The sequence below is a fragment of the Anopheles moucheti genome, chromosome 3 (assembly GCF_943734755.1).
Source record: "Anopheles moucheti chromosome 3, idAnoMoucSN_F20_07, whole genome shotgun sequence".
In the NCBI taxonomy this organism is placed as follows: Eukaryota; Metazoa; Arthropoda; class Insecta; order Diptera; family Culicidae; genus Anopheles; species Anopheles moucheti.
The window spans coordinates 48,029,333-48,055,865 of record NC_069141.1 but is presented as its reverse complement, the minus strand read 5'-3'; the positions used below and the strand labels follow the sequence as shown (position 1 = coordinate 48,055,865).

Sequence of the window (26,533 nt, the reverse complement as noted above, 5' to 3'; positions counted from 1 at the left end):
AGCTTTGGTATCGTACCTTTTTCTACTCGCTACGAACCACTACTATCCTCCCTATCCCTTTGTTTCCATTCTCCATTGCTGTCTTTATTCGAGCAAATGCAATCAATAAACATTTTATCCTTCTTTTTCGTCAGAAACAACCCGAAATACACTTCTGCTTGTTTGTATGTGTAGCTGCAATGTCCGCTGTAGGTCTTTTAGTGAAAACGTGCGTCTGCCCTTTTTATGTTCGTGTTTCAGGCTCGCAACCATAAGCTGATGAGAAAATGATCAGAAATGAGGTTACATTCTTTCAGCATTTATGAAACGAACCAGTTCAGTGTGGGGGAAAGTAAATTTTAGCAGAAACGAATCAAAAACACAAAAGCAACGTGTTAAATAGTTGGCGTTTTATAGCGTTTTATCCATTAAAAATTGGTATCCTTGCTCACACAGAAAAGAGAAAGTTTGTTTTTATACATAATTACCTTCACTACGTGTGAGCAATAATGGTAGGAGCGAATTAGCCCGAAAGCAACCGTTTATCGTTAATGTTGAATGGATTTGCTTTAGGTTTTTTTTAATACAAAATGTTCAACTTGAAGTATTAGAGGAACATACCCAGGTAGCATAAAACAACACTTCATCCGATCATCCCGATCCTCCATTTTGTATAAGACTGAAACACGCTCCAGGGTGGCTACGGTGCTGCTTCTTTCCGCACGTTCTGTGTGCCCGTTTCGGTGTGTTGGTATTTTTTGTACATAAAAAAAACCCGGCCCTTACGTCCCAACGTGATGCTCGCGATGGTAAGATGCATTCGTTCGATGAAACCTTCCCATTGCACGTATCCTTTATTGTTTTCTTCGTCTTTCATCGAAAGTTTTCATCCCTCGTCCATACAACGGTGTTTGTGCGGCGTGTGAAATCTCGTTTGATTGTTTACTGCAGGCCAATAGTACTGACTCCGAACATTGAAATCCGCATGACGAATTAGGTCTTAGCATCTTTTTACATTCTGATGGGTAAGAACCCATCAGAATGTAAAAAGATGCTTTGGGTCGAGTTTGTTTAAACTAAGTTTTTTGTTTACCGATGATTCAAGTTGCATAATTATTTTTTTTTGGTTTTTGTAATATAGAGTAGATTGTAAACAAAATACACAAATAGTAAAATTAGTACAATAGTAAACAAATCAGTTTATTGCCATCAATTCGAATATTATTTTTCTTAATAACACACTACATCGGACAATGATAATATACCGATTGAAAAAGTATTATAAAGTATACTTTCATAAATTGGTCAGAAAACTATCGAAAGCAAAAAGTTGGGACTAGGCTTACAAAAAAAAAGTTTAATTACAAAAAATGGAGGTATTTCAATGTATCTTGATACTTCGTAGAATTTGCTCTTTTCAACACATTCCGTTTGCCACAGGACTATTAACAATTCCAACCCTCCTTTCCTATTCTTCGGGCTATTCTTCTATTCCTTTGCCCCATTGCACAATGCCGTACTTTTATCCTTGCCGATTGAGCAAGGACAAAACTCGACCGCTCACACACATATATGCTTTACGCTTCCTGCCGGCAAGTGTCCTAGAAATTTCACTCGGTATAAAAACACACTGTTTCGATCCGAAGTTGGGTTGCTGGTTTAGTACTTATCTTCTTCTACTCGAATCTATCTATTGCCCAGTTCCTACATATCCTGCTGAGTTTGTGTCTTTTTTTCCGTTCCGTTGCTGTGCTGGCATGCTTCCCCGGTTTCTCAAAGCTTTGACTTTCTACCATCTCGATGCTTTGCTGAGCTTTGCCATTTTCCTGACAGTTTCAGCTAGTCATCATGATGTAAAATTTTGCTGCGTCTACCGACATTCTGCACTACGGTGGTGTGTTTTGTCCCTCTATACTGCTTTGTAAATTGTCTTTCTTCTACATTTCCAGCCCAGCTGGGATGGTGTGTTGCTGTTGCATTTATGTGTGTGTATGTCTTTGATGGTGGCCGCTCTCAGGAGGAAAGTATCCTCAGAATTCCAGAACTTCCTTTGACAATCAGATATACTGTGTCCCGTCTTTAGCGGTAATGTCTTTTCCTTTCGAAATGAACGAACCATTTTGCTGCTGTGATGAACGATTTTCCATTCGTAATGGGGGAGGCTCATTTCTATTTACATTTTCATTTCATACAGAAAAGCATTTTGCTTTTCTTCGGATATGCACTAGTTTCGGTTTTTCATTTCTTTTGGACAATGAGACCAAGTCCATGCACAAGGCTATTTTGAATCAATTCATTAAGTACTTGCTTTATATGTACGTTGAATGTTTTTTTCTTCCTTTTATCCTTGGGAATAATTTTATAATCTTTTTTTTATTTTATTCGTTTTAGATTGATGGTGTCCCGCAACTTCAGATTAAGTAAGTATAATATCAAAGAATAATAAAGTTATGTCTATTACGTTACCCTATTAGCGCGGGTCCGGTGGTGTATTAGTAGCGGCGCCGTTCTTCACCCAACAAAACCTAGCCAAAGTCCCATCCGGACCGATCCCCCATAGCTGGGACTGACTTCCGGCTACATGGTAAAATAAGTCGATACATCCTGGCCGTTTTAAGAAATAGAATTATCCTGAAAACGCTGATAACAGTGATAGTCGAGGAACACAGCAGAACCAACAACTAAGATTTTTTTTTGCTATTTTTTAGAGTATTTTGCTCATCCCAATTTTTTTGTTTAAAATGCCATGCATCGTAGGGCCCTATACATTAAGAACCCCCAGCTTTATGGCCCATATGCAGGATACAATAAGGCCCCACATCTTTCCTATCGAATCCAGATTGTTCTATTATTCCTATCAATTCGAATCTTTATTGAAGAGATTTGCGTTATACGATTCATATAGTACCTATTCCTAATCAACAACTAGTAAATGAGTACAGAGATAATATTTTAAATGAAGTAAACCGGTGGGATCCGATCGGCGTAAACTTCACAACAAATGAGTTGTGAAAATCGAAGGAATTCAATTCTTAAGAATATTATTGCAAATGGCATGATTCAAAAAACTATTACTTTTACATTACAGAAGAAGTTAAACTTTAAGTGGTAACGATAACAATAACTAGCAGTTATTATTGTTGTGTACAACAAGCAGAAAAAACTTGCAAAAATTATATTACAGAAGTTGCCATGCCGCTTGGAGCATTTGGATCGTGTTACAATGTTGAGAGACTTGCATTTACCTGTAATGAACAGACACAATCCCACAACCATGCAGACAGTGAAATACCATTAACGTTTAATTATCTCTCCAGAGTCTATTAGGTTTGAAAATGAGTTGTAGAAAAGGTAATGCTACAGTTTTTGCTCTGTTTGCATGAGCATTTCTATGGGACGCAATGAAAAATTCCAAACAAAAACCAAAGCTTCGATGTGAAGGTAAGCCACACCAATGCAACATGTGACACACTCGACCGAACATCGCGGGTTCTGCAAATAGGCAGCAACTTTATGTGGTGCGCCAATTAGTGGCTTACAATGCCGACTGGCTAGTTTTATTGTTACACTCCCTAGTGTCGCCAACGCTGTGGAAAAAGAGAGAATAGCTTCTGGGGGAGTGTGTTGTTCATGATGGTGGATATGTAATGTTTGCACCCTTTTGCAGGCGCTGCCCGTGCTGCTCCCAAAGCACACACAGTTTCTGTGTTTTGCGTCCTCGGCAGAGGCTCATGGCAATTTGTTTTTATTGCTAGAGAATGCATTAATGTCCTGTTCCATGGGTTCGCAATTTTAATGATGGCGAGGCTCCTACCGATGGTGTTATGCAGAATGGGAATGGGTTGAGATGGTTAAGACTGCTGGCCGTTGCTTATTGATGAATCTTCTTCTGATGCTATGAAAAGAGCTGCATTTTGTTTAGTTATCATAATCGATGTGTCTCTCAATTCTTTCTTTCCTTTTCTGGTGTGTGGATTTGCGGTATGGTTTTGCAGTTTTCAATGTCATTTTAATGCACAGAAATTACGGTTAGTTCATTTTTCAGTCTAATCATTTTTTTTCGTAATGTTTTTTCTGTCTTTCACCGTTTGTGAGAAACAGTATTATGAAGTTGATGTATTTTTTTTTTGTATAACAATTTTGTGTACAAATTTGAAAGATTAATTTTAAACAATTCTTGATGTCTTTAATTTATGTAACATAACCTATGAGTTTTAAATCTCCAGAAATACGTAATATAAGCATGAAAGTGTTAGCGCTCTTCAGGCTTCCACGAAATCGTCCACAATCGACCATCTTCATTCGCAGTTAGTTGTATAGTTTTTCTCTTTGAATCATCATCGTTATAATAATTTGCAACAGTTCTAAAATAGAGAAACGAGCACGGGCTAAAAGCGGTCGTGATGAGGCGATAGCCGAAGATTCTTGGAGAAGAGTTTTTTCGGTACAGTATCCTTTTTTTTACACTCACTGTTATTTCTCGCCAGTTCCTAAATCCCTCTGATCTTCTGAGACCGATACATGTGGGAATCGTTGCGGTTGTTCGTGTGTCCCGTGATTCGGCTTCGCGTTTTGAAGGAACGAGGGTGCGTGGGAAGATATTCTTAAGCCTTCCATCCAACAGTTTCGATTCTGGCCCGTTGTTGTGCTGTGTTGTGCACGCTTAATACGTTGAGCGGTTCTTCTTTGGATTGTGCGCTTCTCGATCCCGACCCATCCCTGAACCGAAGATCAATCTGCTGTGTGCACCTTCAAAACTCCCACGACCCGCGCGACTCGGCAAAGGATGGCTAATCTGGAAAGAGATGCGAAAGGAGAGGTAGGAGAAGATGAAGGAAGAAACGTTTTCTTTTTCATTTTGCTGTCTGCAACAGTTTTGTTAGTTCGTGAAGGTCTTGGTCGTTCAGGCGAGCCTGGAGGAAGAAGACCACCGATCAGCAGAATGGATGTTTGTTCGTTAAAGGAATGATCATTCACCACCGCGTGGGATCTCTGTGAAGTCCAACCGTATGTGTGTGTGTGTGTCTGGAAAGAGCTCATTAGCAACACATTATTTTGCAATGAAAAAAAATCAACTCCTACCATAAAATCTCGTCGAAACGTTAGTTCTTGCGCTCGGTCGGTTCCCTGGTTCTGTGACGTGGCGATGTTGATTTCGTAGTTCGTGACTTTCGGTTTCGTATGAGAATTTCACTGCACATTTCGCAGATGCTCTCTTCTTCTGTATGTTGACGATCTGCACTATCTGATGTCCGGAACTCGTTCCAGTAACATCCTCAGGGCGATCAATCGCAAACCTCGTCAGAACTTGGTTCCAGATGTTGCGACTGTGGGGATGATCTTCCATTTCAAATCGCGTGTTGTTTATTCTTTTTTAAGGACTTGTAACCGAAGAATAACATTGAGATCCGTCCGATCCTCTACGAAAGAAAAAAAAGTCCATTTTCAATCGCGATGGACCGCATTTCCCACGCCGTTCATAAACAATCCCACGCCCTTCTGTGGTTTGGTGGGAAGAAGGAATCTTTCGACCATTTGTGGAAGCGTTTGATGTGTGACCCCTTTCGGTAACAGTTTCTCGTTAGCTTCCGTTCGTTCGCAGGGATAAAATACGTAAGGCGATTAGCTCCATCCCAAGCCGTCCAGTCGGTGGTGTGGAGATGAATTTTGGAAGCAACAAAAATCCCAACCGAAATGAAACAGGTAATCCTGTATAGTTGGTCCGGCTGGTGATGATAGCTCGCGAACAAGAAACTTTGTGATAGATTCGTTAGTGCTCGCTAGTTTTCACCCGAAACGCGATCACGTCATAAAGCGACTGGGTTTAGTGTTGCTTGTTTTAATTAAATATTCAAATATTTCAAAAATGTTTCAGATCGTAATCGTGGCTTATTTCCCACAACATTATCGCGACCAAAAAGATAAACGACATGACCGATTTGGAAGCAACTCTCACAAATCTGGATATGGTTTCTGGCTTTCATCGCCTCAACTGTAATCCCGGGCAATATTAGACCCTCGTCCTCTTCTACCGGTTGCATGCCACATTTTTCAGATTCTGTGCGCTTGGTTATGCCTTTCGAAGCAGCAAAAGAGGGAAAAATATCAATCGCTCCATGCCAACTCCATTTTGCTTTTTCCGATTGGAATCTCAGTGGATTCCATGAAGATGGGAGAGTTTTTTAGCTATTAGTCTGACCTTTCATATATACGGCAGCCGTCTCGGGTAAGCTGGACTGAAGAGCATATGCAGCAAACGAATCGATCTATTCTTATGACTTTGAGCTCACAGCCAGCCCATCCAGAACATTTTTAGCCCATTTTCTCTACGTCCTGTAGAACAAAGGGCATGTAGCATTTCTCACACACGCAGCGAGCTAGATAGGAACCCGAACTCACCACATCAACCTGTCTTACAGCATCGTTCATGTCCACGAATGGATCGTTCACAGTGGTAGAAGCGGTGACCCTCGACAGCGACGACCTTCTCAAGATCAGACCATTCTCTTGACTGCTCTAAAGCGGTTGCCGTCGCGAGGACCCGGGAATGCCTGTGGGAGATTCCGATTGTTTTCTATTGAAGACTATTCTTCGTAGTTCCTTTCATTTTGTTCCTCTCTGTCTAATATCGTTGATCTCCGTTCCGTCCAGTCGTTGGTAGAATCACCTCTCCGGTTATAACCACAGTTCACCCAGCCGTAAATCTTTTCGGCAGTGATTCTCTTCCACGGCCGTTTGTGCCCACTTCAAAACCGCACTTCAAAGACACACCTCCAAGGGTCGGACGGACACGGGAACGATCTTACCCAATATATGGGTGTACGGCTACGTACGTATGTTTTTGTGTGCTACACGCCAAGCCCCGAACAACAGGCTTCGATTCTGAGGCAGAGAGAAAGAACGAACCAAAGCAAGAGTTCCCAGACGAAAACTTCTCTATACCGCGACGTCGTGTAGGCTTCCCGCAGTTTGATCGTTTCTCCATTTCTGTTGCTTCGTAAAGCTCACACAAGTTCTCCGCTTACCTTGGTCTGCCGGCTCCGGTCGGACTTACCACACCAATCCGTGATATGATGCTTTACGCTCGGTCTGCTCCATGCGTTGGTGCGTTTATTTTCTACGATCGTTAAAATGGAATCCCGTGAAACGGTGTAGAATATCTGCCAAAAGGGGGATAACAAAAATGTATAATGGGAAAAAATGGTAGATGAAATTCCACAAAAGAACAAGTCCTTCCCTCTGTCTAGTGACGCGGGCTCGTACTTATATGGGTGAAGATAGATGTCAGATTTTTTAAAGCCCACGGTGTACGGTGTACTGAAAAATTCAATTCACTCCGTTCAGCTCGCGGTCCGTTGTCAACGGCTCCCCAGAGCTCTCCGAACCTGTTAAAACGGTTTCCCACAGCCCTTCCCCGGTGCTTCTTGTGATTGATGATCCTCAGACATTTGAGAGACGGTACAGAAAGGAAGCGAACCATAGCAATCCTATAGCGCTGCCCGTTTTCCGATCGGCGAAGTGGCAATCTAAAACAGTACGTCCAAATTTGGTTGTGGAAAGTCATGAAGCCGTTTGCGCAATGAAACAATTGCCTACGAGGCACCAAATGGCTTCATAAAACCGTCGACGCGATATTATCACATATGTTTGCTAGCTTTATTTTCATCCCCCCGGGCATGAGATTGTATTTAGCGCGTTGCGTGTGAATGCATTCAAGATCATCTGATTCGCAGGCCCATTTGGGAACCCGGGTAAGGTTAACAGCGTCATGAGCTGTTAGGACATCTAAATCGTGATGGACATCCCGGTATGTGACCATGGTACTGTTCTGCGTGCCAAGAAGATTCAATTCAATGCCATTCCGATAGGGCTACGGAAACCTTTCTCGACCCTTCGTCTTGACCTAGGTTACCGTGCCGCCAGTTGTACACCAGCGATGTCCGCGGTGGAAACGACCGTGGGAATATGACAACGACATGTGTTGCGAGTCATCATCGAAGGTCAAACAATCGACCAGTCATTAGCCAACAAATGGCTATTTAAGTATGTGTACCAAGCATATCAAGCGTATCTAAAGGAACTGTTAGAAGGGTTTGTAAATAGACATCGATGAAGAAAAGGAACTGCAATACGAAACTATATTCAGTTCTTTTGGAACTTTAAAGTTCGCTCGGATTTTTTAAACTCACGGTTACACCAAAAAGCGCAACTAATCGATCATATCGCATACACGTGCAATCGTGTTCGATTTTCGTTCCAGCTACAATGTTCCTTGACAAGGACATTTCAGGCAGAATGGCCGTTAAAAAAAGCAAAATCATACCACGAAAAAAAAACAACACCCCATTACGTCGTCGTCGTCACCGTATCCGTCGGGTACCGCTGGTTATAAATTAAGTTAATGATCCAAAAGGTAGAAGGTAAAATAAAGAGGTATATAATCATAAGTCGCCGAGACTGATCAAAATATCAGTTGAACGTGAAGAAGGTTTCGGGCAGATAAGACAACGATCGCAATCCTTGTATCTTTTGTCCTGTTTATCTCATCCTTCCTCCCGGGTGCGCTTCCAAAACTGTAGCCCGAATCGAACCGAAAGGCGTGTTATGAACGAAAGCTGTTTCGAGTGCCATTTCCAGTTCCACTGTCGAAAAATTTCTCACATGAATTATACCGGTCCCCCGTACGTGATACACGATGAGAACGGTGATATGACACATGATGAAGGGGAAGACATTTTAAGGAATTCGAAACAAAATTCCTTTTAGATCGTTGTCTTCCTTTTTTTGTTTTAATTTTTGACAGCTAAATTGCTACCAACAGATCGTGTCATTATATAAATCACAGTGATCATTACGATCATAATCGTTTCGGTGCGGCCAAAAATCAGATATGTTGCGTTCTTCTTGCACTCTGTAGGCTGATTGCTAGTCTTGGTACATGTGATGGACTTCCGGTCATGAAGGAAGGAAGGAAGGAAGCAAAAAAGCGTACGGGCCGATCTGAAAAGCAAACGGACGACACCAACCGGCAGGAAGCGAAAAACTTCTTGCACAATCGTCGGATGAATGGGATGTATGCAGTGCGGAGGTTGATTTAATTTCAGCCTTCGGGTAATTCAACACAAAATCTCGAGCGGACTCGATGGTCCGGTTTCCCTCCTATCTTTTGTCCCCTCAATGGAAGCACATCATTGCACAAGATGCAGCCGGTGACAAAGGATAATAAGCGCGCTTGTTCTGGTAGGCGATAGTAATTATCTTTTGCGAGCTGCTGCTGCTCTTTGGACAGGAAAGCTACAGGATGTCCCAATTTACATTCTGCAGAATGATAAATTGATCATTAATTAAATACTGGTTGCAAATGATCGATCAATAAGGGCGATTAAGCATCATGGTAGATCGGCAATCAGATTTTTATCTTTCGCCAGCAAAATATGATTGATCGTTGTGTGCGCGCTGGCTGTGTTAATTCAAGTAAATAATCTTTTTTTTTGTGGTTTTTGTGGAACGATGAACAACGTCTTTGTAGCCGTACTCGTCACGTTGCTACGATTATTTGCGTTAGCGCTAGTTTACACCATACGATGACCATATGTGTCTAGTTGAAGTAGGTTTCTATTGGAATCATTTTTTTAAAGAGACGTTCAACGGGCGATACAATTCGATGCAACATAATAGCTGTAAACCGGAGTGAAAGATAAGTTCGCTTGTGTGTAAGAATAATTTATTATTTTATAAGTTCTTCTTTCATCTCCCCCTTCCGTGAGATCCCATCTCACATCACCGTTCCCTTCGTCTGATGATCACCTATCTTCATATTTGTTGCTTCGTCTTATTATGTGTAGTTTCTCCGTTTCCGTTCTGCCCCGTGAGAAGCAACGGCTTCTCGTTTGGCCACCCTCCGGCCGAAGAGGGTTGTGTTGTAGTATGTTTTGTACGCGCCGGTTATCTCACGGTTCATTCGTGCCACCAGTGTATGAGAATGTGTGTGTGTTTAAATCACGGCAGAGACTCGTATGGCGTCTTACTGCGCCGCTTTTCGATATGCTGGCATGCCGATACCTTCTTCGCGATCTTGCGCTTCCCTGTTTGCGCTTCCAACATTACCGGTTGACCGGTTGCTATCTCTTCGATTGTCGATCGTTACATCTGTTACTATACGTATACGTCTCCTGTCGCTTGTCTGACACTCGCTCTTGGGCCATCCATTTAGACCCTTTGGATGGATTCTTCTTCTTTTTTTATATTCGTTCGCTCGTACCGCGTTTGTCCGCTGTGTTTGGTTTTTGATCGTGAGAAAAATATGGGTAACGTGAGATTTTTCCTCCGACAACACTACCCAACCACCAATACCGATTTCCGTCTGCGCCTGTGTGCGTCTGTCTTTGCAGACGCTATTTTTTCTCTTTTCTTTTCGTTTGTTGCCCTTTTTTCTGCGTCTTCTCTGCTTTACTTGGCTCGGTGATTCGAACGATCCTTGTCGTAATGGATGCTTTCCCATCAAACCACACAACACACGCACATATTATGACGCCATGCCAAAGGTTTGTTTAGCAAGGTGGTAGCATTCTTTCAAGCAGTGCCCCACAAACCAGAAGAAACCGCAAAGTTTCGTTTATAGTTTTGAAATTGTCCAGCTATGGTGTTAATTCCATTGGGTATTCGGGCGATCGTTGCGTGATATCGTTAAGAAATTCGCTAATGGTTTGGTGTGCCACGATGATCCGCTAATATTAACATCGACGATTTTATGCTTGAGTGCATTAGTATAGAGAAAGATACACCCCTAAATATTCTCAAGAGTTGTATTCTGTCCGTTTGGGTATAATACAGCAAACATTTGTTCGCTCGGTTCAGTGGTGTATTGGTAGAGGCGCCGGTTTTCACATGAAAGAACCGAGGCAAAATTCGATCCGGACCAAACCTCCGTAGCAAGGACTGACTATCCGGCTACGAGGTAAAAATAAGGCGATTCTGTCTGGCCGTTCTAGCGAAACAAAAAAAAGCAAACATCTGTTATGAAATTAATTAAATAAAAAACAATTGAAAAATGATACGTTTTTAAGTGAGCTGTACTGTTGGTTGAATTTCAAAGATTCGCCAGTTTAGTACCGGTCTCTTGTTTAGAAGTCTTGCAATTTTACCATCCATGACAGCGAACCTTTTCCTCGAATTTTAAAAGAATCTAAGTATATGTACGATCTACGAATTACAATCCTGAATAATTGCTAATATAACAATTTTTGCGTTATATTATACTTACATAGCCTTGTGTTATTTGAATAGTTCAGAAATTATAATTTCATGAGCTTTAAACTAAACATGGCATGGCATTATTAAATTAATTTATTCTTTTTCGCTACAATCGGCCAGACTGAATCGACTTATTTTACCATAAAGCCGAGTCCATGATACAGGGCGGATGGTATTTTCATTCGATCGCGACCCACACACCGGACTGCTGCAACATAAATTTATATAATTCTTACACATGAATTTTACAATCTGTCCGAATCATTGATGAATTATAAATCAATGGCAATTCTTTTTGGAAAAATAAAAGTTTTTTAATCTTGAATTTCCATCGATTCTTGCTTGTTTCGAATTGGAAGGTTCAATAATCCATAAAGTTTCATGAGTATTCTGAGAGTGGAATTATGATTAGAATGACTTTCCGTTGAATATTTATGCGAATGACTATTCTCTAAAGGTCTTAAGAATAAAACAACTTGTCATTATAAAAGTAAGAGATCGTATAAGAGCTTGTTAGATAATGTTAATGGCGCCAACTACTTTCCTAAATAAATTATTGGTTTGACTCATTGTTTACTCTTTCTCTCTTAAATTCATTTTGCCCTATAATCACTTAGTGGCTGGATCAGTGAATGTTTTTTTTTGGGGCTTACAGAAAGCGCAAATTTGTCTGATATAATTCTATCGAGTCAGCTAGATACACATATTTAAAACGCGCGTATTGCTCTTTGATTCCCTTATGCACACACGCATTAGGTCCATCTTTTCTTCAGGAAAAGTGTTTCTGTTTTTTGCATTAAAAGTTCCTCCTGTCTATGCGTACGCATATTACCTACGTCCTAAGCCGATTATCCGCATTTGCATGATGATAAGCACGGTAAAAAGGAAACCGCCTCTGTGTATGCATTTCCCTGCCATGCGTGTGTTGTGTTGCCTTTATCTAGCGGCATCGTATGAGCGTCTATGTGCTTGTGGAGTGGAAATACTGAAAGCCTCCCACCAACCATAATCTTTCACTCGGAAAAGCAGCGAGGGCAAAGAAGAAAAAAAATTAAACAGATGATGATCCACTTTACTTACCGGCACGTCTGTTTGGGATATTTTTTATCCAGCCTGTTTATACATCGTGTTGTTGTGAAGCGGATGGATAAAATATACACACAGAAACACAGCCACTCGTGGTTTTATCTTCGTGTTCGGTTGTTGCTTCCCTTCCTGCACGACAGATGGTGGTGGTTTACGGACTCAATGGCCGCCCCCAAACCGACTGACCGAAAAGCCACATGCACGTACCCGCGAGAGAGCACTACTTCGATTGTGTTCCTCCGAAAACAGGTGCTCGCTATGCTGGCGCGAATCGCGTCCGAGGAACTGTGCATATTTACATAAGCCAATGACCCGGCGGTGTGTTCGGTTTGCGGGGTGCACCAGAAGCAGCGAACCGTCTGTTGGTACTGATGCGCAAGTGAATGATCAGAGATCCTGCACTGAGAGAACCATGTGGCCTGCCCCCCAGCTGAAGGAATATCCCATTGTGTGTGGAAGCTCGAGCTCCGTCGTAAATCATGTACGGGTCAAATCCATGCTGCCAACGTTTGTGAGATGCACCTGGGATGCCTGGGGAGGCAAATATCGGAGGTTAGTACAAAAGCAACATAAGGGCCAAAATCCTGCATAAGTCTTAAAACGGCAGATTTTTGCCTTTGCCTCGTTTGACGAATTGCACGATGAAAGAGAGTTGCGAAGGGTTGGCTCTATTATCCTGTCTCGGCCAGTGCAAAATTTCTACCAGTATGATTCTTTCCCGAAAGGAAGTCGCTCATTTGCGATGGAAAGAAATGAAAATGAAAAAAAAAACAACAGCGCAAAAACCTTACTGCGCATAAAATTCCTCTACACTTTTGAACCTGCGTCAGCCAGGTTCGGTGCTGCAGCCTGCCATTTCTTTTTAACGGGTGGCACAAATTCAACGATCTTCTCGCGTTTCCGCACTGCAAATCCCCCCCCTCCTCCGCCGGACACCCGGTTGAAGAAGAAGGTTATGGGTAAGGTTTCACAAATTTTACTAAAACAGAAACTCATCGAACAAGCTGAAAGCAAAACAAAAAAAAAAGAATCCGACCAGGATGAGATGTGGACTGTGAACATCCGGTGCAGTGTGGTGTGGGACAATTTGTCTTCTTTCCGTAGGTGTGTTTTTGCACTGCATCTCGCAGCATCCCATCCCATCATCAGCTGTGCGTGTCAGGGATGTTACTGCAGCTGTCGAAGCGTTTTTCCTTCTGGCATCAAGGGTTTTTGGCTTCCCAATAATCAGCTGCGACGACATTACCTTTTTCTCCCGTTTTCCCGTTGTGCAGCGTACATTGCTTTTTTCTTCCTTTCATCACAGTATCTTCCACCGAACCTGGATGTCCTTTTTTTGGTACAAAACCCAAAAAAAAAATATGCTTATAAACGTTTCATTCGATAAATGGCTGCAGGGCCCACCATAAACACGAGGGACAATGCGATCGACAAGAAGACTGATGGTGGCGGTTAGCTCGGACACGCGGACAGGTTGCCGAAGCATTACCGGGAGTGTGCTCGATCGATGGTCATCACACACACCGTAATCATTACCCCCGACTCTCGACCCGGTGGTGCATTCGTCCGATGAGGATAATTACACAGCTTTTTTTTTCGCCAATACTGCTGTTGCTCTACCCTCGCGGGCTCGCGGACATCGTTTTGCATTTATGTGTTGTATTTTCCTGCTGCTATGCAAATTGATTGCACCCGTATGCTTCCAATAGCACCCGACAGCAGCCTCCAGGGTAGGCGCATACCTTTGCGCGAAACCCCGTCCCACAAAATCAATGAACTCGTTTGTTGGCTGATATTTTGTCTGTTGAGTGTGGATGATACGTACCCCCGTAATGTATTAATTAAAAAGCGAACTTTATTTAATATTTCGTGATCGAATTTTAGAAAGCCCTTCAAGTTGCTGCACCGGCCGAATCGAAAAAATGATAATTTAATGTTAAAAATATAATCATAAAGAAACCGTTTCGAAAACCGGATTGTTGCTGGTGGGGCAAAAGATAACTCATCCACCAAATTGGTGTTGTTTGGTTGTGTGTTCGTATGCGCGCCAGCCATCGATATGTTCGTATGCCGTTCGACATTAGAAACGACTCCGATCCGCACCATCGTTCCCCTTTTTTTTGTTGTCGACGAAACGTGAGACTGCCTGTGGTTGTTGTGGTTGCAGTTTTGGGCTTCTTTTCATACGCGTCTAGTGTGATACGCGTTTTTTTTTTCTTAAATTGACTGTTACGGTTTTTTTTCATTTATTATACACTTCTTAAAGTTAAGCAAAAATAGCAGCACTGTTCAATGACAACAATGGCAGCAGTGGCCACACATGTATGGTGTATGAATTAAACAAGAAACCGACACTGGTTGTCTGAAGAAGCAGAACAAAACTCGTTTTTCCTGATGATAATCAGTGTGTAATGCAACAACAAAAAAATAACCACCCTCCTTGCTATCCTTGGTTTGGTGATTATGAACGACTTTTAAGTAAAGGGTAACTACAAATTTGCTCTCCTTTTTTCGGGGAGTTTTCAATGTGATTGCCATTTACGTTACGTTCCTTCATGTCGTAAGGATTATCCTTTTGTGGACGTCATGATTCACTTTGCTATACGTTGATTTATTTTTGAGGGATACATATGTCGATAATAATCGATCAACAAACCTGAAGAGTGATCAAATTCGCGAATGAAGAATGCTCCCTTTGCACAGTACTGTTATTTGTACTTGTACAGAGAAAGTCGAAGAAACTCATTAATAAGACAAGATCACCTAGGATTCGGTGATTGAAAACTTGAGAAATGTCAATTTAAAAAACTAACAATTATGCACAGCGAATTCGACTGACCAGGTCCCAACTGGCTGGTCATGTCATTAGAATGACACCGGACAATCCAGCCCGTAAAATCGTTTTAGATCATCTTCATGGCCCGGGGAGAAGTGGTATACCCAAACTGAAACCGAAACCGACTGGTGTGCCGTTGATGCGTCCGCCAGAGAGGCACGGATATTGCATTGCGCTGGCAGATGAAGGCGCTCGACCGTGAGTAGTTTAGAGGACACCTGCAGCAGTAAACCAAAACCGCTAAAAGGTTGTCCAAATCCGTTGAGTTAAAATTATTCAATAAACTCATGGAATTTGGTATTTGGAAACTCATTGTAAAATTATATTTCCCAATATTAGCCAGACAACGGGGCATACCTTAAAGCTATAAACCGTACGGTTACGCTACATGTTTCCTTTATCAAGTCTGTCAAGTTTAATGTTTCCTTAATATAATCCACAAAGTAACCATTGATAATGACGTGGCAATTGTTTCTACACAGCTATGGTTCTTTTTTTTCCTTCACAAAGAACCGACATCAACTACGCATTAATCGTCGTCACGGCGTAAGATGCGTGTGGCTGGCTACAACACCAAATGCGTCTCCAAATGCGATGACGTCGTATAAACGAACGAAGCACTTCAGCTGTGAGTGTGTATTTGTGTGATAATGTTTTTTTTCTTCTGTTGGTTTTAATAGTTTTTTTTTGGTTTCTACTGTCGAGGGTTCATTCTGCAACCTGTTTGCTTTTACTGATTGTAGCTTTTTCCGCCTTTCTTTTGACCTCCACGGTCAGCGGGGGGGCAGCAGCACATAGCATCAGCATTGTGTGTGGGAAAAAAGCACCAAATCAGCCTTTCGGCGTTCTACGTCGTTTGAGTTTAAATTTAGACCATTCTTACACCCGATGCACCACCAACATGCTGTTGTACCGGCTGATTGTGATGATGTGGTGATGGTGATGAGTGTGATGACGAGGTTGATGATGTTGCACATATCGCAACGAATGTGCTGATGTACAGTTACTGTACAGGCTCTTCTAACTGTGTCAGCAGCACCGACATGGGATAGTAACACCTACCCATGTGTCCCCCTACGATGCCTTGTTAGTGCAAATCTGCTGAGTCTGATGGCTGGGAAGGACACAAGAACCGAGGATAAATTTTATTTTGACGTTTGAGGAAAATTGTTTTAAAGAACGATAATTTTTATTACATACTTGTTACAGCGTTTTATAGATAAAATATAATAAACAATGTAAACATATTATTGTAAATTCCAACCCGCATTGTGCAGGCCAACAGTTCTAATGATGCCTTTGTTTATGTCTTTTTCAGCCTATAGTACACCAAACCCACAGTGCACGCGAACGCGTTCCGTTGTCGTTGTCGCTGTGCCGAAGAATGGCAGAACAATGTACCGTCAGCATTGAAGATAGCAAGCAGCAACAAGAGCAATCCGCCATCTCGCATGACGCTAGCAATCCCGCCAGCCCTCTAACCAGTATCAAATCGCCCACGTGCGTTGCGGCATCTGCGGCAAACACTGCGACGGCTAACGCTGACGACGAGACGCAACGCGCGGTCGAGAACGGTAGTGCCGATGGAACTAGTACACCAAGGACAACCTGCGATCATCGTTCCGCCACCACCCCAAGCAGTGGTGTGACACCACTATCGCTGGTTGGGGATGACAACGATGGCGTGAAGAAGCCTTACTGGTTGTTTTCTTCCACCGAAGAACATCGGACACAGCATCAACAGCAACAGCAGCAGCATCATCATTTGTTACGCATGGATAGCAATGGCAGCGATGATATCGATGGCAGCCTACGACATGAACCGGATCGACAGCAATTGGATTGTTCCATCCTGCTGGAAACGCCCGCTCTTGAGCGTGTGGAGATCAACGATGGTGCGGTCAGAATGTCGAGCACCGATGGCATCAGCGATGGAAGGATCGGTGCAGGTAAGCTGGCGACAATCAGCGACAAGTTGGCGGCAGTAAAACCAAAACGCCTCAGCGACGAATTCTTCTCGGCGGACGACGATAACGACGATGAGGAAGATGACGACGATGAGGAGCGTGAGGAGCATACGAAATCGAACGGACAAATCGTGCCGGATCGGAATACGATGGTAGATAGCGAGGCTCAGGCAAGCTTGAGTGAAATAAAAAATCTCAGTATCACCTGCTGCGGGAAACGGAAAGAGTTCGATGAAGATGATGTACGTGAGGAATGCGTAAACGACGACAACCGTTTACATCCTTCCGGTTCAAAGGATGTGGAACTGTTGCCGTTGTCTCGCGATGTTGAAAGTCCGGAAGAGCCAAAGATATCGGCTTTCCGTGTCGATGTGGCAAACACCATCGAAGCTCCGCTGGAACACCAGCAGCACGCTGCTGCCGACGATGGCGATGAAGAACTGCTACTGGACGATGTGCAATCGATGGACGCGATCGAACGGCGTGATTTCGAACAGGAGGGAGGTTTTTTGATAAGAAACAGATCACTAATATCTGGCGATAGACTGAATTTAGAATTTTTAAATAACACGAATCCCCGTCCCCCGTCGAGCGAGCGCACGCATTCGGAACAACAACCATCATCGGAGGATGTGTCAGTTGGAGCCCCAGCATTATGCACCTCCTCCGAACCAGCTGTCGAAGTTGTTGCAACGTCTTCTTTCTGCTCCTCCGCATCGGCGTGTGCTACTGCGCTGAGCACTAGAACGTCCGCGCAACATTCGACCACGCCGACGAGCAGTAGATATCAGCACAAGCATGATCCTCACCATCACCATCATCATCACCACCACAACCCACACCATCCGCATCCTCGGGATGGTAAAATGCTCGTAAACAGCACTGGTAGCGATAGCTTTAGTAGTAGTTATAATAGGGAAACCGAGAACAATAGTACAACCAAGTTCGCAGTTAATAAGCTTACGAGAAACCTCTCCGCTAGTCTAGCTAATTGCAACGATAAAAAGCATGAGCAGCAGGATGCCACTTCCGGCACTGGTACAGGATCTAGCACCACGTCACCTGTCACGTCCTCATGTGCCACTTCTTCCTCGTCCGCTTCTTCCTCCTGCTCCTCTTCAAACTATTCACTGTACTCAGCATCAGCTGCAGGACCGGGAGGTGAATGTGTCCCAAAACTAACTGCAGATGCACCAGCCAGAAAGGAATGTAAACCGGAGCTTGACGATGCCTTTTTGAATACAAATTCAAACGATAGCGTATCATCGGATCGTTCGCTGTTTGGCGTCCATGCCACGGAAGAGGAAACGACATTAACTGTGTCCGATGTGCAAACGAAAGAGGATACTCACACGCATCACGATTCTTGCTCCACCACCTCCTCGACCGCGTCGTATTCGTCCTCTTCGTCGCCGTCTCCTTCACAAACAACGACGGCGCAGCAGGTCGACGACGTGCCGATGATTATTTGCTCCTCTTCAGTACTGCCCCCGACTGCATCGCATTCGGCCTCCTCATCGGTTTCGTCCGCACACGAGGAAAGCACCTCCGTGAATAGTAAACCTTTGTGCGATGGAGATTATGATGAAGAAGATCATGAAGCGAAAATTATCGCACCGAAAAACGCATCAGCGGAACATTCTTCAACGGCAGCTCCTTCTAGTTGTTCCGGACGAAGTAGCAAGGAGGACTCTCTTGATACGAATGGCAAACTCTCTTTCAGTTGTGCTTTTCCCAAGGAGAATGGAAGAATATCGGGTGCAGATGGAAATAAACAACTTCTACCATCAACTTCTGCCAATGGCAATGTGCAACAGGAGGAACAAGATGGCGTATCGAAAGCTCGTGCCATTGGCACAGAGCAGCAGCCTCAGCAGCAACAGCAGCACGCTCAACATCACCATCGACGTCAGTTTCATCATCATCACCGAGCCGCTGGTGCTGGTGAGGGAACGATCGCTGCATCTTCCACATCCTCCTCATCTCGCGTAGTGACAGCGAACGGGTCGGTTCAAACGGGAGGAACAGTTGCTACAATCCGAGAGTCTAATCCTGTACCGGAGGTTGTGGTGGCTCCGTCCTTCCATCAGCAGCGCGATGCCAGCACAAATACATCCAATTCACCCGAATCCAGCGAACCTGAGATCGACGAAGAGGACTGGGCCGACTGTGAGGAAGGTACGGACGAAGAGGTGTGTACTTGCCGAGACTACACCGATGAGGATGGATTTGCTAGCAGTGAGGATGAACTGCCATCACGCGATGTCGATCTCTCCAGCTACACGCACTTGGACACGATATCGGATGATTTGCTACATGACGCACAAACGCCTCGGCTCCATCGGAAAAGGAAGTTGACGGAGAATCGAACTATACTCTACGGCGATAGCAACAGCCCGTCGGGCGAATCACTGAACTACACCAGCCGCAAGCGCCTAGCACTCGATGGATCGACCGTTACAGGCACTGCGTCTGCTACGGCTAATGGTGGTGCTTCACCTGGATCAGCGACATCCACAACAACGGCAGCATCAACTGGTGTAACACCTTTGTCCAATAGCGGTGTATCTACGACACCCCGATCGTCCCTTCGAAGCCCGATGAATGTAAGTTTAATAATGAGCGTCTTTCAGCTCTTAGATGCACGATGGCTTACGATACTTGCGTTAACTTACAGATAATAACAACACCAACTTCATCCACATTGGGCGAACGTAAGACACCAAGAACCATTATACCGACCAAAGATAATCCTCCTCCTGAGCTAAGCGAATGGTTGATGCAATTCCAGGTAAGTTGGCGCGCTTATAGTACATTCGGCAGCATTCACCTTCCTTCCATAGATCCTTTCTATTGTTACTTCACCATACTAACCGTTATGTGTCGGATGAAATATATTTTTCCTTCAATAGAGATGGACGCACGTTGAACGGTTGTTGGCTGTGGATCGTTTGATCGAGCATTGCGAACCAACACAGGTGCGCCACATGATGAAAGTCATCGAGCCGCAGTTCCAACGAGACTTCATCTCGCTTCTGCCAAAGGAGCTAGCGTTACAGGTACTATCCTACCTGGAACCAAAGGATCTTCTGCGGGCCGCCCAAACATGTCGCAGTTGGCGCTTCCTGGCAGACGACAACCTGCTGTGGAAGGAAAAGTGTAAGGAAAGCGGCATTGGCATTGAACCATCGACGGATCGTCCAAAACGAGGTCGCACCGGTAACATGCCACCGATATCATCGCCCTGGAAAGCGGCTTACATGCGCCAGCACATCATCGAAATGAATTGGCGTTCGCGACCAATCCGAACGGCGAAGGTGCTGAAGGGTCATGACGATCATGTCATTACGTGCCTTCAATTTTGCGGCAACCGTATCGTGTCCGGATCCGACGACAATACGCTCAAAGTTTGGTCGGCCATCACGGGGAAGGTAAACAAAACCATTAGCGAAAGTACCGTGGCACATACTAATGACCTTTATTGTCACCTGTTTTTTTCAGTGCCTTCGAACTCTAACTGGCCATACGGGAGGCGTGTGGTCATCACAAATGTCGGGTAACATCATCATCTCCGGCAGTACTGATCGCACTTTACGCGTCTGGAAGGCTGACACCGGCCAGTGCATGCACATACTGCATGGTCACACTTCGACTGTGCGTTGTATGCACCTACACGGCAACAAGTAAGTGTGAAGGTGGTCTAGGATAAAAGTTAGCAATATAAGAATTATGAGATCTCAAAAACGAGTTTGATAACAATTGACTATTTAATTTAATTCACCAACTGTTTTCTTCACTTTCCAAACACAGAGTCGTGAGTGGTTCGCGAGACGCAACACTGCGCGTCTGGGATGTGAATCTGGGTACATGTTTACACATGCTGGTAGGTCATCTGGCTGCCGTGCGCTGTGTTCAGTACGATGGTAAGCTGATCGTTTCCGGTGCCTACGACTACATGGTGAAAGTATGGAACCCAGAGCGTCAGGAATGTCTGCACACGTTGCAGGGACACACAAACCGTGTGTACTCACTGCAGGTACATACATAAAAGATGCGTAATCAAAATTTGGCCTGTCCAAACCTAATGGTGTTGTTGTTTCTTTCAGTTTGACGGTATCCATGTTGTTTCCGGTTCGCTGGATACTTCGATACGCGTATGGGATGCTGAAACTGGCTCCTGCAAACACGCACTAATGGGACACCAGAGCCTCACATCGGGCATGGAGCTTCGACAGAATATTCTCGTGTCCGGTAATGCTGATTCCACCGTCAAGGTTTGGGACATCATTACCGGCCAATGCCTGCAGACACTCTCAGGTATGGATGCACTTTCTCAGTGTGTACTGTACCAAGTCCGCAGATAGTTAATTTTGTTTCAATTTTGTTTCGCGCAGGACCCAACAAACATCAATCTGCTGTTACCTGTCTGCAGTTCAACTCTCGTTTCGTCATCACCAGCTCCGACGATGGTACCGTGAAGTTGTGGGATGTTAAGACTGGTGAATTTATCCGCAATCTAGTTGCACTAGAGTCGGGCGGTTCCGGTGGTGTTGTTTGGCGTATTCGGTACGATTTGTCTTTCTTTCGAAGCACTTGACATATAGTTTATTGCAATTTTTGTAATTGATGTTATATTTCTCCAAACTTCTCCCTGTAGTGCAAACGATACCAAACTTATCTGTGCTGTTGGGTCACGCAATGGTACGGAGGAAACCAAACTGATGGTTCTCGATTTCGACGTAGAAGGTGCCTGCTTGAAATGCTCATAATTTTGTAAGATGACTTCTACTCTACACCGCTACCACTCAGCTGCTGTTTCTGCCGCTAACTGCTTAGCTTACTTCTAATTCAGTTTCACAGTTTTCCCCTTTGCGAAACTGTACTCACATACATACACACCCTCGTAAAAAAAAACCCGCGATACCATACCGTAGGATAACATATTTAAGAACACGCAAACATTCATTGTTCGTCCTTCATTTGTACTCTCCAGTATCCAGTTTGCAAGTAAAGGCTTTCGAAACCGTTCGAAAAGTTAATCAATAATCCGACGATAGGAGAAGGAGGCGAAAATTAAAAACGGGGTCCCGTAGATAGTATAAAAATTGTGAACATATACAGCAACCGCGGCCCTGTAACAAACGATACGGGCGAACGTGTGCACCAACCGCGCACATAGATTTGTTTGCAAAAAAAATGGTAAAATTTATTGCTCTAAAATACAGTGATGCGTTCCAGTGCCGGATTGATATGAAAGGTATGATAGTGTAACATTGTCTTGCCTGCAAATCATGAAAGCAATATGTTCATTTACCATCCGTACTACACTCTTTGGAGGCAACCAAGTTTCAAGCGGCGGAGTGAATTTAGTAATTTCGCGAATTATTTTACTCTCTATCGAACGCATGCATCATTCAAACCGGGTTGGTATTTGTTGGTTTATTTGGATTATGGGTCTTGTTTGTTAAACTCTACGAAACAAGGTCGTTTGAATTTTGTGTACTCACGTTTATACAATCTCTGGTTTACGTTATATTTTAATAGTTTCTTTAAAATCGTATTTTTGTTGGCTGTCAACCGTTAATGTTTTGTTTCTATTTAGAACGAAAAATGTTATTAAGAAAATCGACTCCCTTTGAATGAACTTGCAATACGTTTCTTATACTTTCCATCCGTTAGTTGCTGAATATATTCCACAGTTTTTAAACTATTTCGCGTGAGCACATTATCTTAACCGTGTGTCTTGCCGGTGTAAACATTTGGGATAGTATACATTTCCAAACTGAAGAATTGAAACAGCACAGCACTGGATCGCAATCTATTAGCAAGCAAACAAAGGATTGCAAAAGAATGGGAAACAGAATAACACTCATGATAGCAAAACAACAACAATTCGTGGATAATGCTTTATTTTTATGTAACGTTAGTTTGTAGTGTAGTCAACAAACAAACGGGAGGAAACCCCGAGATGATCGTGTTTATTGAAGGCAATATAATAGTAGAGGATTTGGGTGGGAATGAGTTACTAGGAAAGGATTCAAATAGCAAACAAATGCTGCTATAGAACTCATACACACAAATATACCACCCGCCACCCACAAGTAAGGAACTGCGGAATAAACAGAAACATTAATTATAGTGCGTAAGAACACGTGGTCAGATAGCGATATAGTGTAACCGATAAACAAAAAAAGAAGTACCACGCCCCGTCCTCACCAATCGGTGGGGTGTGAGAGCGAGCAGGATACAAGAAATGTAGCTGGAAGGGATTTAGAAAGTAACAAAGATGTAGAAAGTAACAAGGAAGTGAGAATGTAAAGTCCTTGGTTCCAGTTACGTGTGTTCTCTCTCTCCCAACCGACAGAACTGCCAGGCGATGTAGAACGATTTTTTTTAAATGTTATCTCACTGTCATTATCTATTATTTGGTTATCGGCATTCAAAGTTTTTCCTTCCCTTTTACGGTCGTTTCTATTACAGTGTATTTCTATTTAATGAAACGATGTTTAATGTACAATTTTAGTTAATTCGAACGCTCGGTCTTTCTTTCTATTATGTTTGTTCGTATTTGTAATAATTATGTCTACTTTCCATGTTTTGTTTTCTGTTCTACTAGTAGAGGAGAGAGGTGTCTATTATGAAGGTGTGAATGTGCTTTAGTTATCGTAGCTAAAAACCGAAACACGTATTCCAAGCAAAAAAAAACTCAGAACGATAAAGAAATTCAATAACACAACACAAGAAGCCCTTAGCGAAAATGTAAACGCACGTGAAATGTTTTGTTTCATTTTTAAATGGCATGATGAACAGCAAAAGTATATCCGAAATTTGATTGTCCTTTAGCGACCTGCATTGGGTTATATACTCGCTATTGGTTAGTTTTATTATGACGAATAAGAGTCAAAAACCTTCAATCGTCTCTTGAAGAAAGTTTGAGTTTGAGTTTCAGTTAACTCTGCACAAAGTCCAAGCCTCGAATGGAATCATGAACCTTTTTATAAAGTCACAATTTCAGCCATCAAGTGAGTAGACTTTTGATAGGCACGAAGAAAGGTGCAATTTCTTATCTGTGTTCTTATCTGTGCCGCGTTAAAAGACATCTATTAACAGTTCAGTTGGAATGCCATGCTTAATCTAAAAACTTACCATTTATGATCCCTCCTGTTTTACACACTGCTACATAGGATGTTAGAATTCAATACGAAACCTCTATAATACCCTAAAGAGGTTTGAGATCTTAGCTTGATCGACATGAAAAAACGGACGACCCAAGTACCTAACGGCAGTGATGATGTTTTCACTAATCAGATGATACGAAGAGCTTAACTGTGAATCGATCTCAACGTATTCTGCACTCGTTGAGCGATTCCCTCGATTTGACATTGTGTGCTCGAGTATTTATGTTATGTAACAAGTAAATATGCTGTGAGCCTCCAGAAGTGACACCATACAAATCATGCTCAAACACACAGATTTGTTCGTTTTCCTGTTTGTTTAAATTCTAACTTGAATTATTCTGTTGTTTGCGCATGCGTACGAGCGCGCACACGCACCGCGAGGACCAGCTGTCAAAATAAATACCGCAGCCAATACGAATGTAAACAAACCTATGCTCATCATGCGCTAGTGTTGGTAATGGCACTGCACCAAACCAACCGTGAACAGCTGTCTGTCGGTGGTGATATGTTCCTTCATGGTGTTTACCCCTATTTTTCCCTCGCCGTCATTCCCGGTTACGCGCGTAGTTCGTATTATCGCTAAAAATGCCGTGTGGTCGATAATTACGCTTGCCAGCCCAACACGTAGGACAAATGTGGTGCTGCAGTCCGGAATCTGACCGGGACCTGAAGATTCAAAATCAGCAAATTCAGCGGCTCCAATACAACGGCAGTGCACGGCAGTATTCCGGTAATGATTAGCATCACCATCATAAAAGTGTGTATGCGATTTGGGCGGGTTGAAAATGCATCTCAATTACCCACCGCACCACTTCAACGTATTGCCCTGGTTTGTCACAACAATCGCTAGTTCAATTTTCTTCTCTATTTTTAGGTGCACCATAATAATAGCTGATTTTTTGACCTCGCGCTCTACACAGGTGTTGTGAAGAGGGACATCGATTGCCGAAGTCCTCAGCACAAAGGAAACAACCAAATCGTAGCTTAAGGCAGAGGCCGTCCTTTACTGTTGTGTCGTGTGTAACGTGTTGAAATGGGTTTGCTGGACGAAAGTGGCATTCTATACGTTATAGCGGATGTGCTTTCGATCGTTACCATCGCATCATGTCTGGTGTCGAAGGTACCGCAAATACAAACCGTCCGGCAGCTGCAGTCTGCCAAAGGGCTGAGCGTGAACGGACTGCTAATGGAACTGTGCAGCTACACCGTCACGATGCTGTACAACTACACCAATGGGTATGCGTTCCTGTCCTACCTGGAATATCCCATTCTGCTCGTCCAGGAGTACGTGCTCGTGTACTACGTGCTGCGGTATGAGTCGTTGCTTGGCAACCGTGCATACCAATGGGCGGCGATCTATGTGGCAGTATTTATTGGTTTTGCCACCACAATTATACCTTCATCCCTGCTAATGATGCTTGTGGTAAGACCAGAGTGGCCATTACCTCCAAAATCGATATTTTTAAGTTTCTCAACGGACACTTTATTGCTTTCCTAACAGCCATTTACCACCCCCGTGGGTGCAACAAGCAAGGTAATGCAGTTGATCGCCATCTTGCGTTCGAAGGATTCACAGTCGGTTAGCTTGATCACGTGGGGCATTTCGGCGTTTACCAACTCAAGTAAGATTTTGCGCACGTTTAGTAACTAAACAATGTTCTAATATTCACCGACACTTGCTGTTTGTTACATTTCCTCGGAAACAGCTCGCATCTACACGATCATGCTGGACTCTGGTGACAAAATGTTGTTGGCCAACTTCGGCATCTCTACCGTGCTGAGCAGCTCTGTATTGCTGGCCGCGTGGTACTACAAAAAACCAAAGAAGGATTAACGCCTCTACAGCACCAAAGAACACAACAACAATCTATTCGCGCACGAATTGCCTTTGCGGCGCATATTTTGATTAGTTTTATTTCACAGCAGCAGCCAAACCTACACCACGCATGGAATACATCTGAGTGGAGAGATTCACTCCTTGCTTTTCCTTGCTTGTAGTAGCTTATGTAATTCAACTTCTCTTAGATAATGCGAAGTTTCTTGACAATTATTAACGAACTTATAAATAATTTTAATGTAAAATAACGAGATCTGTTATCTGACTTCGAAACCTACGATCAATAAAGCAAATGCTAATCGATGCTCTCAAATGAAAGGTTGTCAACCCTTTTAGAACCGGAATAAAATGTTCTAAAATGTTCAAATGGTTGATTAATGTTTTGCTTCTGCGTTCG

The 26,533-nt window shown here is 43.3% G+C and overlaps 2 protein-coding genes across 3 annotated transcripts in view; both read left to right on the top strand.

The window, feature by feature from the left end:
* Positions 1-23,883, top strand: part of LOC128301774 (F-box/WD repeat-containing protein 7) — a 28,444-nt gene extending 4,561 nt beyond the window's left edge. For both annotated transcript variants that reach the window (XM_053038403.1, XM_053038404.1), the window contains exons 3-11: positions 2,371-2,399; positions 16,473-19,727; positions 19,799-19,912; positions 20,034-20,552; positions 20,623-20,804; positions 20,932-21,157; positions 21,228-21,438; positions 21,516-21,687; positions 21,779-23,883. In XM_053038403.1, the coding sequence (XP_052894363.1) occupies positions 16,539-19,727; positions 19,799-19,912; positions 20,034-20,552; positions 20,623-20,804; positions 20,932-21,157; positions 21,228-21,438; positions 21,516-21,687; positions 21,779-21,890 (4,725 nt within the window). In that variant the 5' untranslated portion in view covers positions 2,371-2,399; positions 16,473-16,538 and the 3' untranslated portion in view covers positions 21,891-23,883. The remainder of the gene's footprint in view (positions 1-2,370; positions 2,400-16,472; positions 19,728-19,798; positions 19,913-20,033; positions 20,553-20,622; positions 20,805-20,931; positions 21,158-21,227; positions 21,439-21,515; positions 21,688-21,778) is intronic.
* Positions 23,884-24,895: 1,012 nt separating this feature from the next.
* LOC128304074 (solute carrier family 66 member 3) lies at positions 24,896-26,472 on the top strand. The gene is made up of 4 exons (XM_053041205.1): positions 24,896-25,029; positions 25,174-25,722; positions 25,801-25,921; positions 26,006-26,472. The coding sequence occupies exons 2-4, from the start codon at positions 25,333-25,335 to the stop codon at positions 26,131-26,133; spliced, it is 639 nt and encodes a 212-aa protein (XP_052897165.1). The 5' UTR covers positions 24,896-25,029; positions 25,174-25,332; the 3' UTR covers positions 26,134-26,472.
* The last annotated feature ends 61 nt before the right edge of the window (positions 26,473-26,533 follow it).

Bases quoted from the DNA above. Each gene is read 5' to 3' on its own strand.
- LOC128304074 (XM_053041205.1), top strand. From the start codon at position 25,333: ATGGGTTTGCTGGACGAAAGTGGCATTCTATACGTTATAGCGGATGTG. The intron at 25,723-25,800 runs GTAAGACCAGAG...CTTTCCTAACAG, and splicing joins CCCTGCTAATGATGCTTGTG to CCATTTACCACCCCCGTGGG. The intron at 25,922-26,005 runs GTAAGATTTTGC...CCTCGGAAACAG, and splicing joins TTCGGCGTTTACCAACTCAA to CTCGCATCTACACGATCATG.